This window comes from Alternaria dauci, chromosome 9, assembly GCF_042100115.1.
Source record: "Alternaria dauci strain A2016 chromosome 9, whole genome shotgun sequence".
Classification (NCBI taxonomy): domain Eukaryota; kingdom Fungi; phylum Ascomycota; class Dothideomycetes; order Pleosporales; family Pleosporaceae; genus Alternaria; species Alternaria dauci.
This window is the reverse complement of record NC_091280.1, coordinates 1814822-1824957: the sequence shown is the minus strand read 5'-3', so window position 1 is coordinate 1824957 and position 10136 is coordinate 1814822. Positions and strand designations below refer to the sequence as shown.

The following is a 10136-nucleotide window of genomic DNA, read 5'->3' as shown; positions in this document are numbered from 1 at the left end:
AGTGGCCAGACTATAGTGCCCAGAGGATCCTTGTATTCTTCCTCTAGGATCGCAACGACGTCAGCAGGAGGCAAATGTCATGCTCCACCGACAGTACCACCTCGAGCATATATCCACCGGTGTTCTAGCGAGGAAAATCTCCTCTTCCAACCGACTTGTGCCCTACATGTTACACAGCACAAGCCAAGATTGAGCCGAAAGTCTTCCAAACGGAGCGGTCCGCGGGGAAATTCTGCCGCGGATGCGGGCATGACCATGAACGACGAGGCGATCTCGTTTGCATCTGGGTCACTTCCAACCCCTACACGTGCATCTAGCCCTACGCTCAGTGAGGCTGAGTGCGACCTGCACGCCCAATTGGCTTCTTCGTTTGGTAGCAATAGCGATCCTCGGACAAATCTCCAAGATCGGACGCCCCTTGCAGAAAGCAACCCTTTCCAGCAGGGCGTACATGAACTTCCAGCTGAGGGCGGGAAATCGAATGATACTAAGAGCCAGCCCTGGATAGACTCGGCTGATGTCCTACTACCTGACACTCCACCCCCAGTCGTCCCTCGCAAATCTAGCAGGCGACAATCGGCTGCCAGGAAGACAATTGGAATTGACCGCCTGCCACATAGTCACGTCGCTTCGCAGATGATGCAACAGTGCTCCCGATCGAGCACAGCACTAACCCTCATGATTCCCCAGTTTAAAAGATCAAGTGTGGATCTAGTATTCTCCCCGGCGCCTATTGTGACACACGACGCCAAGCCGACTATCACACCTGCCGGAGCTGAGAAGGTTATCCTCAATATTTTCCATCACCTGGACCACTTCAACGATCTCTTTGCTGCGGCTCTCGTTAATCAAGGCTTTTATCGTGTGTTCAAACGCCATGAACTCGACCTCATCAAATCTACACTGCGGACGATGTCGCCACCCGCCTGGGAATTCAGGGAAATTGCCTTTCCCAGACACGATCATTTACATGCAGAAGACCTGGAGATGACACGACCTGAAGAGGAATACACTCCCACGTCATATCTCAAGCTTCAGAAACGAGACATTCAAGTCATCCGTACCATCAAGTCAGAGATCTTGGAGAAGTGTCAGTCCTTCGTTCGACCAGAAATATCGGCTGCGCTTATGAGTGCATGTCCAACCGAGTCGGCCAGAGTTGATGACGCTCTATGGCGCATCTGGACGTTCTGCAAGATATTTGGCTCAGGAAAAGGACGTGAAGAAGACATCACTGCCCAGATGGATTGGCTCAATGGTGGTACACTGGTGCACCAAGCGACCTGCACCTTCAGCATCATGAGCACAGATTTCATAAGCGACACATTGGTCGGTGCACCGGAGTGCTTTGGACAAGGGAACCCAGGGGGTTTGACTGCTGAACAACTCTTTGATATGATGGAATTATGGACCTGCCTCTCGGTTCTGCTGCAGAATTTCGAGGGCCGCACCGTCCAGGCTCGACAAGCTGGCATCTACGAGAACACCGATATCCGAGGTGGCGATATTGATGGCGAAGAGATGATGCTTAGTTCGTCTACCCCATGAACGTATCACGGAACTTGCTAACCAGACCAGATGAGTGGATCTACTACCTTCTTACCTTTGGCCTTGCTACTGTTGCTAAGCTCACCGGCCCATATCATCCTTCAGATCCCAGAGCCTTTACCATCGCAGCTGAGAATGGATGGGTGAATTGGAAGTCCCCTGTGCTTGATGGGACCCGACAACATTTCCTGAAAGAAGCGGCTCGACGCGTGTACGAAGACAGGATTGCGCACAAATACGCCAAAATATCTATTCGCGATGTACAGCGCCAGCAGTCCAAGATTCGTATCCAGAAACATATACACGAGCTACAGCATCGCAAGAACAGCGATGAGCCTCGGCCGATGATCCGCATGTCCCAGGAAAGGCCCATGTCAGAGTGGGATACTGTGATTCGAAATTTGACACGACCGCCTCCTCCGCCGCTAGGCCCAGGAAACGAAATCATCACTCATGTTCCGGCCTTGAGATCAGCTTCTGCAGAGGATGTAGCAACATCTGTACCTCTTCCCGCTTCCAGGTCGACATCGGACAGAACATCTTCACCGCCTCATCGAACCGTTGCTCAGCCGCTGCTTCCAACACCGCCGCCCTCGACGGTCCCTAGCAACCATGATCGACGTAGTGTTATTTCGAGTCTACCATCTAGTGAAGAGCGGCCACCGTTGCCGCCACGCCGGACAGTAGCCCAGCCTCTTCTCCCCTCGCCTTCAGCATCAACGGTACAGAGTAACCGTGATCTGTACACAACGGGCAGTGTATCAAGCGTGGGCTCTCCACCCCGCCGTATGTTTGCTCAACCCCTTCTACCCTCTCCCTCCTCCTCAACGGTACCAAGCAGTCGTGACTGGCATTGCTATAGTACGGGCACCTCGATGCCTTCTATTCTTGAAGACCCACTCCACCATCCTCTTTCAGAACCGCCCGGCCCGCCTCACCCCGCATTCCGACCTCATCCCATGTCATTGCCTTACCGCGAGCACCACGTGCGTCAAGGTAGTCAGTCCTCTGGAAGCTCCAGTTCCCGAAGCGTAGCCTTCCAACAATACGAGCAACAGCACCACATCTTTGGATCTCGAAGCCATGAGAACACGGCAGACAAAGCGATTTATCGAATCGTGGAAATGGGGTTCACGGCTGACCAGGCGAGAGAGGCGCTAAGAATGACAGATCTTGGCGATGGATTGAGGGTCGATCGGGCGGTTGAGTTCTTGCTCAGTCGGCAGACCTGAGTATCGCATGTGTTTGGAATTTGTAAATCCCTCGCTAAAAATTGGCACTTTCCTTTCGCAGGCGATGTAGTATGTTTTCCGTCTTTCATTACCGTAGCTCGAGATACCCATTCCTTCGTTCAATTTTCCTCTGATATGTAGTTTGTAGTCTTTTCACACTCCTTTTTCATTCGCATACAGTTTCCAAACTACATTCAATCTTTAACCTGGGTGCCTGGTCATCCACCGGAAAAAACGGCTGGAGCCGTTGGATCGGCTGTAAATTACCACAAGGGGACGTGCGGACATTGCGGGATGCCTAAACCACAATGTCCAGCCACTCCTGAATCGTAGAGCCAATGGTAAAATGGAGAACACAGCACACCGTCCCCAACGCTAGTGAAGGAATCATCCACACGTGCAAGGTTGAGTCGTCTCAAACACGATTAAATGTAGGAAGGGTCGTGGTGGTTTTAGGCTGTCCGGGTCGCTTGTCTTTATCGCGTCCCCGTCCACTTGTGGCTTCATCCGTCGTCAAAAAACACCAAACGTAACCACTCTGACGTCTGTCACGATACCCACGATGCTTTCGCAGCCATCCATATCTTTGGCGTCTTTTCTCGTCCTAATTTCACTCCCGTCCAGCATTGCTACCTGCTTCCTCCCAAACGGCACCGAGCACCTCGACTCTGGAACGTCGCGCTGTTCCTCGTCCGTCTCCGATCCGCTCTACTATACATGCTGCCAGTCCGCATGGCCCAATCCACCGGGTGGCGATGTCAAAAATGGCCCTACGGCGGATGAATGCCTGCCGAACGGGCTTTGCCAGAATAGAGGCTTTAGCAGTGTGCAGGGACAAGAAGTGCCAGAATGGACACATTTCTACAGAGTAAATTGTGCGAATCAGGACTGGGAAGGATGCATCAATGTTTGCAAAGATGGCGATCTTGCGAATGACAGTGCGCAGATGACGCCGTGTGACGGGACGCCTACATCGGAGTTTTGGTGTTGTGGAGACAGCAACGAATGTTGTAGTTCCTCGTCGATATCGACTACTGGTTCGTCGACGACGAAGAAAATCAGGATTCCACAGCGACTTGGAGAAGATGCGCAGGCGGGCGCTTCGAGTGTGGTATCGATGCTGGCTTCTTCCGGTACGTTATCAGAGCCCACTTCTGCGGGTGGGTCCACGAATGCGGAAACAACGCCGACGTCTTCATCGCCGTCTGCATCAACGTCTGCAGTGACAGATCAGTCTGGCCAAACCGAAGGGGACGGAACGAGCGAGAAGGAGACGTCGCACACAGGCCGCAATGTCGGCGTTGGGGTAGGTGTTGGTGTTGGTGGTGCGGCTTTAATTGGTCTGATCGCGGCTATGCTGATCCGAAAGAGGCGGAATCGAAGCAAAATTGACGTTGAAGAGAAGCAACCAGAAAGCGTCGAGAAACAGGATGACAAGGATGGTGGGAATGTATATGCAGTAGCAGAGATGCAGCATCAAGAACCGGTACGTGGAGACGTCAACGTAGGATTATGATGTCGAATCCAGAGCTGACTATGATCTAGGTGTATGAGCTTCATGATGGAAGCAGGGCCGATGTGGAAATGGATGGGACAGGCAAAGTAGTTGGGACAAGATACGCGTAGAAGGAGATGCACGACGATCGGTCGGTCGGTTGTGGACTATTCTTCCCTTTATCCTAGGACAGATTCCAGAGTTGTATGCTGAAAAGATCTTCGTCTTGATCTTGTTGGGTGTTTTGACATGGTTGCCTACTCCATCTTCTCTTTTCTACACTGCTCGTCTGCCTTGACCGCCTCCAAGAATGCTACAGCTGCAGTACCACACGTTCCAGTTAGGGCTGAGCTTATAGCGATCGCCTGGACAATCCCAAGCCCATACCCACCCATTCCGGCACTAGTAAGGACGGCGAAAGCGCTACCTGCAGCGATGGGTCCAACGCTAGCCTGGAAAGCAGAAGCCAAAGAGCCTAGATCATATATCAGAAACTGGTTGGGAGACAAGTGTAGGTGGCCTGTGCGTACCAGCAGCGATACCGATAGGTGTAAAGCCCACGAGCCCCAGCATTGTGGGTGTGATGACGGCGACGATGGGCCCCGAAGCGATGCAAGCCAGCAAGGTGGTGAACTGCTTAGGGTTGGAGACGATCCATTCCTTGAGCCTCTCGCTGAACCCTGAGAGGTCTTCCTGGGTGAAGTCGATCTTGGGTAAAGTGGCCTGGCCAATGTCTTCGAGGAGATGACCACTGCTCGTCTTCTGCCAGAAGTCGTCTGCTGTGCTGCCTAGTCGCTTTGCCATGTCTTGTCCAAAATCCTCGATGAAGTTCCAGTCGATGTCTTTGTGGAGCTTCTCACCAGGATGCTGAGGTAGATGTTGATTGGCGTTGTTGAAAGCGGACCGGGCAAGTAAGATCGCATGCCTCGAGGCACTGTTGGCAATGGGAGCAGCGTGGCTGCCCACTTCTCTGCCGAGGGCGCTCAAAGCCTTCCTGGCGTCCGCGGAGAATGGAGCCGCTCGCTCTACTACGTCTTGACCCAGAATGCTACCGTACTTCCAAGTCTCGGCCGCAGCGAATCCAATATGTCGTGTCGCTTCCCGCCCAAACTTGCCGGCCACACTTTGCGCGTCATCGAGGAGTCGCATGCTGAAGTTGAGGGCCTGATTGAACGGGGTTTGGCGTCGACGGTATCATGAATCGTGTTGTTGAGTGACGACAATCCATTGTTTCCACTAGCGTGAAGCCGGTGAACGGGGAAGTGATGTTGTAACGTCTGCAAGATGCGGGGTCAAAGCATAGATGCCGTGATTGGCAAGACGACCGTCTCAGCAACTGGTACTGCTGTGAGGGATGAAATGGAGACATGTGGAGACATTGATTGTGCGAGTTGTGCGAATTGTGAAAATGTACTTTTGCTGTTCAATCATTGGTGTTGTGCAACAAAGGCAGAGCGAGGGCCTGCACACTCGACATTGCATAGGATGGAATGGCACAGAAGAGTCGAAATGGCCGACGTATGCGATGCAGGATGTTGTTGGTCGGATAGGCGATAAGATTAGGCGTGCGGAAATGAGCAGGCCGGTTCCTTGTTCTAGAAGCTTGGCACGGGCCAGTTCACAGACTTGGAACCTGGAGGCGAGCGGACCGGCATAGCGTCATAGGCAACGGCCTCTAGACGACGTTGATTCAATAGTGCAAACGCACGTTGCTGTGACTTTTGGCGGCTCTGCTGGTTGTCGTGCAGAGCCAAGTGGCGTGATTGGGGAGAAGAAAGGTGAAAAGGCAGTCCGTCTGGCGGGCTTGCGGCTGCAGCTAGAGTGGTGGCAGGTGGGCTGGCCCCATGCATGTCGGCGCGATACGCTGGACGTCATCCCAGCTGATCGCCCTGACTGATGCGGGACAGGGAGCAGCTGCAACCTCGTACCAACCATCGACCAGAGGGGCTCGCGCACCTGTCATGCAGGGATAGCTGCCATGTTTGACGTGCCTGTGTGCATGTGTGCAGCCGTGTGTCGCGCCCAGCCTGCTGAGCTCTGTTGATGTCCCTTATCCCCTTATAATGTCCGCGGCCATGCCTCGCCTACCCTGCCCTGCTGCAGGCCGCCAGGATGCTGCGAAGACTGCACCACGACATGGTTGACGAGAATGCGGGAACGCTGCTGAGAAAGGGCAGCAAGAGACAGAGGGTCCTCAAGTTCTTCAGGTCCTGGAAGCAAAGGCAACCGCAGCAGCGACACGACCAGGTAGCTGCTCCTCCTGTAAGTCCATCGCTCTTTCTACATGCTCTTTCCCCCTCTCGTCCTTGCCATACCAGCTTGACCATGAGGAAGCTAATCCCAAACTTCTTCCTATAGATAATGGCGCCCACCCAAGAAAAGCCCACCCCACAGCCCCCACCCGAGCAAACATGCCCTGTAGCAACTCAAGAGCAACCAAGCCCCCCAGTCGACCATGGCAATATGTCTCCTGTCGACGAGGCAGAGCAAGATCGCGTACCAACACCGCCGCAGGAAACCATGCCTCACAAGGTCGAACCCCTCACTGAGGGCCAGCTCCGTACCCTCTTCGCCGGAGCCCCTCAGTTTGGCGTCACCAAGACAGACTGCCGCTACACACCAACAGTCTCCTATCCTTGGAACACTGACACGGCCCCAAAAGAAGCAACCGACACACTGCCTCTAGCCGAGCTTGCCTTTTCAGCTGCCACCCTCCACGACCATGCGCCCAAGACCCGGCTGCTACCAGACACTGCGAAACAGTACAACGGATATTGGGTAGATGTCGTCGAGATACCAAGCATGCTCAGTGCTCAGGGTGTCGAACCAGGCACCATTGGCTTCTCGCATTTCCTCGAGCTGCCCAAGTCTGACACTCTGGCTAGTGAGTTGGAGCAGTCTCAGTCAAGCAACGATTCCTTCGAGTCGGTCAAGAACAAGGAAGCACTACAAACATCCCCTGAACGTCTGGGTATCCGTCCAGTCGAATTGAGCTTGATATACGACCGCTTGATAGAGTTTCAGGACATGTACGAAGCCTTCCAAGACAGCCCAGAACCCATGACCATCCTGAACAACCAGAGCGCTGGAGACCTCTACGCAAACCTCTTCACCAAGTTTCTTACCCCACCGGGCTACGACGACTCTACAGATGACCCCACTGGATTGCAGACACAAATCGCTGCTCTAATCAGGGTCTTGGCGTTGAAGGGTGTCTGGTATGATTTCAGTCTCGTTGAGTGGAGGATAAGACTGGGGCAATTGTTGTGGAGTGAGTCTGAGCCAACACCCGAACACGAAACTCAGCCAATGTGGACGGAGCGCGAGATTTTGCTGCTACAAATCACCTTGGCATGTGAGCTGTTGCTCCGACTGGATGCCTTCACCAACGCCGATGCAGCCGACGCCCAGGTCCGGCTGCGGATTGACGCAAAGGACATCCAAGGACTTCTCAAGATCAAGACGAAAAAGGTTGATTGGGATTTGGTTCTAGCGCGAACCTTTCTCGACAACATTGTCATCATGAGGGGCAGCGATGCGCCAGCTTCACCCAAACCCAAGTTGCGCGGACTGCTTTCACTGCTAGGCCAAGGCGCTCACGCAGAGATGCCGCAGTCAGACCTCGTCATACTTCCACAACATCAATCCCAACAACTTTCTGGCCTGCTTCACTTCGCCAAGGCACTTCAGTGGCCCAACATTGACGCAGTCTCGACGGATCTGGCCCGCAAGCTTGGAGAGCAAGACAAGGCGGAAGACACCACACCATCATCCCCCAGCGGAAGGTTGCTTGACTTGTCCACTCCTTCTGGTATTAGCGTGTACGGAACGCCGTTGCAAACACCACTCGCCTCTGGTCATCAGCTAGACAGCTACTTTGGCCATGTTGGGAAGCCTGCCCTGAATCGTAACAACTCTCGCGCCTTGCGCATGCCGCTGTCTCCCATCGCTACAGTTCCCGAGAGCCATGCCAACTCAAACTTCAATATTGGCGGATGGCTCAGTCGGTCATATCTGACTGGTCTTATCCTTCCCGGAGAAGCCATCTCACATTTCCTCGTATCGACACTGCTTGAGAACGACAGCACTGCCATTGCCAACCTAGGGGAATCGGCGAACCTGTACGGCGGGTTTACCTTTGGTGACAGAACGTTCTGGAGCAAGACCTCTGTCGTTGGGCGTATTCTGGCCTGCGTCAAAGGCTCCACAGAGTGCATGGGCTGGATCTCGTGCCCAAAGGTACCCGACAGTCCTAGCGAGCGCTGGTACTCAATTCACAGCGAAATCCTTCCACACGAAAACCGCTTGCGAGTAAGAGACGGCGTGGACATGGTCGCTCAAGACTCAGCTACTGTGCCGGTTGACGCTCTGGCAACATCGAGATCGGAGGACTTTGTGCTCCCTCAAGATCTTGACTCATCTCCAACTTCTTCCATCGCCTTTTTGGAGTGGGAACTGGTTCCAATCAATACGGACCTCATCGATGGAGATAGCTTGACAGGCCCACCAATTGAAGACGAGGTCCATGCCCCATCGATGACTTTTGTCTCCGGCGCAGTGAGCCACACCCTCACTCTGACATACGACGTCCAGTTCATCACGTCCTTCCCTTGCACCACTGCAGCATCTGCACCCCCCTCGTTGACTCATCGCCCCAAAGTCTTGAGACGTTCGGTCACCGGAAATATTTCTCGATCTTCCTCAAGACATAGCGTGACATTATCACGCCGCAACAGCCATGGCTTTGAGCCACTCCTATCACATCCTCCAGACGCTGCAGATATTGCACCGAAGCGCATGTACGAGCCACCCACTGGACCAGAAGCCGAAATGCTTGCAACTAGCAGCAAGCCCATGAACGCGCATCCTCTACACAAGTCATACACCTATAAGATGGTGCCAGTCACTGATATCCTGGACCCTGACTTCCTACTGCCATTCGAGCTCCACACGTCCAAATCTACGGAGCGTTTACTCGATCTTTCACAAAGCAACGACAGTGAAACAGAAGAGATGATTAAGAATAGCAAGAAATCCGTGCTCGTACTTGATGCTCGGGCTTCATCAGATCTTCAGTTGCTCGCACGAGCCTGGTGTGCGGAGAAGGGCCTGCACGCCATCGTGAGTGGTGTAGGACGCACTTGCTTGGCTTGCTCCATTCGAGAAGCTAGAGGCTTGGGTATCAACATCGTAATCCGGGTGTAGAGAGGCACAATGGTGTGTTCAGGTCTGTCAGCGTTGGAAAATCTTGCCACCTTTCTTAAATTGTTACATTTCCTCCTCTGTGGGGAGATGCTGATTAGTTTTGCTACTGGCGATTACAGCGGGCGCGTACACATGATACCCAAATCGTGAATGAATACTATTGTTAATTTGCATTGAGCGTTCTGAGTTGCCACATCCCATATTAGTTTGAGAACAGCACAAAACAGGAATAGCATGTGTAAAACTTTCAGGCCTGCCGCGATAACCACTTCTCAAGGGCTTATACTAATTTGACGCGAACACCGCGTACAGAGGCTGTGTAGTTTCTTCAGGCTGTCCGTTCAATTAACTAAATTGGTGGTCCTTACAGCCACGTGCCACTAGCCGGAGGAGCTGTGTGTCCGTGGGTGGCCTCACGCGAAGCGCGTTCAAACGTCGCGGGTCGAAAATTGAACGTCGTGTATCTCTCTCATAACGCGATCAAAAAGAACTCTGCGACGTGTCAAATCCCTTGAGATAGGCCCTAGCTCCATTCGTTATCGATATACGTCTTTGTTCCACTCTTATAAGCTCGCCTGTCTTACAAATTCACTTGTTCTTACATCATCCTACACGGAGTCTCGTTCAGCACCTACCACCTACCACCTACTACCAAA

At 53.1% G+C, this 10136-nt stretch overlaps 3 protein-coding genes across 3 annotated transcripts; 2 read left to right on the top strand and 1 right to left on the bottom strand.

Moving 5' to 3' along the window:
* Positions 1–678: 678 nt before the first annotated feature.
* ACET3X_009290 (uncharacterized protein) lies at positions 679–2155 on the top strand (the record flags this gene model as incomplete). The annotated part of the gene is made up of 3 exons (XM_069455469.1): positions 679–1531; positions 1579–1937; positions 2069–2155. 3 exons carry the CDS (start codon positions 679–681, stop codon positions 2153–2155), a joined length of 1299 nt encoding a protein of 432 aa, XP_069303367.1.
* Positions 2156–4532: 2377 nt separating this feature from the next.
* Positions 4533–5424, bottom strand: ACET3X_009289 (uncharacterized protein; the record flags this gene model as incomplete). The annotated part of the gene is made up of 2 exons (XM_069455467.1): positions 4533–4750; positions 4806–5424. The coding sequence occupies 2 exons, from the start codon at positions 5422–5424 to the stop codon at positions 4533–4535; spliced, it is 837 nt and encodes a 278-aa protein (XP_069303366.1).
* Positions 5425–6387: 963 nt separating this feature from the next.
* Positions 6388–9480, top strand: ACET3X_009288 (uncharacterized protein; the record flags this gene model as incomplete). The annotated part of the gene is made up of 2 exons (XM_069455466.1): positions 6388–6537; positions 6634–9480. The coding sequence occupies 2 exons, from the start codon at positions 6388–6390 to the stop codon at positions 9478–9480; spliced, it is 2997 nt and encodes a 998-aa protein (XP_069303365.1).
* Positions 9481–10136: the final 656 nt, after the last annotated feature.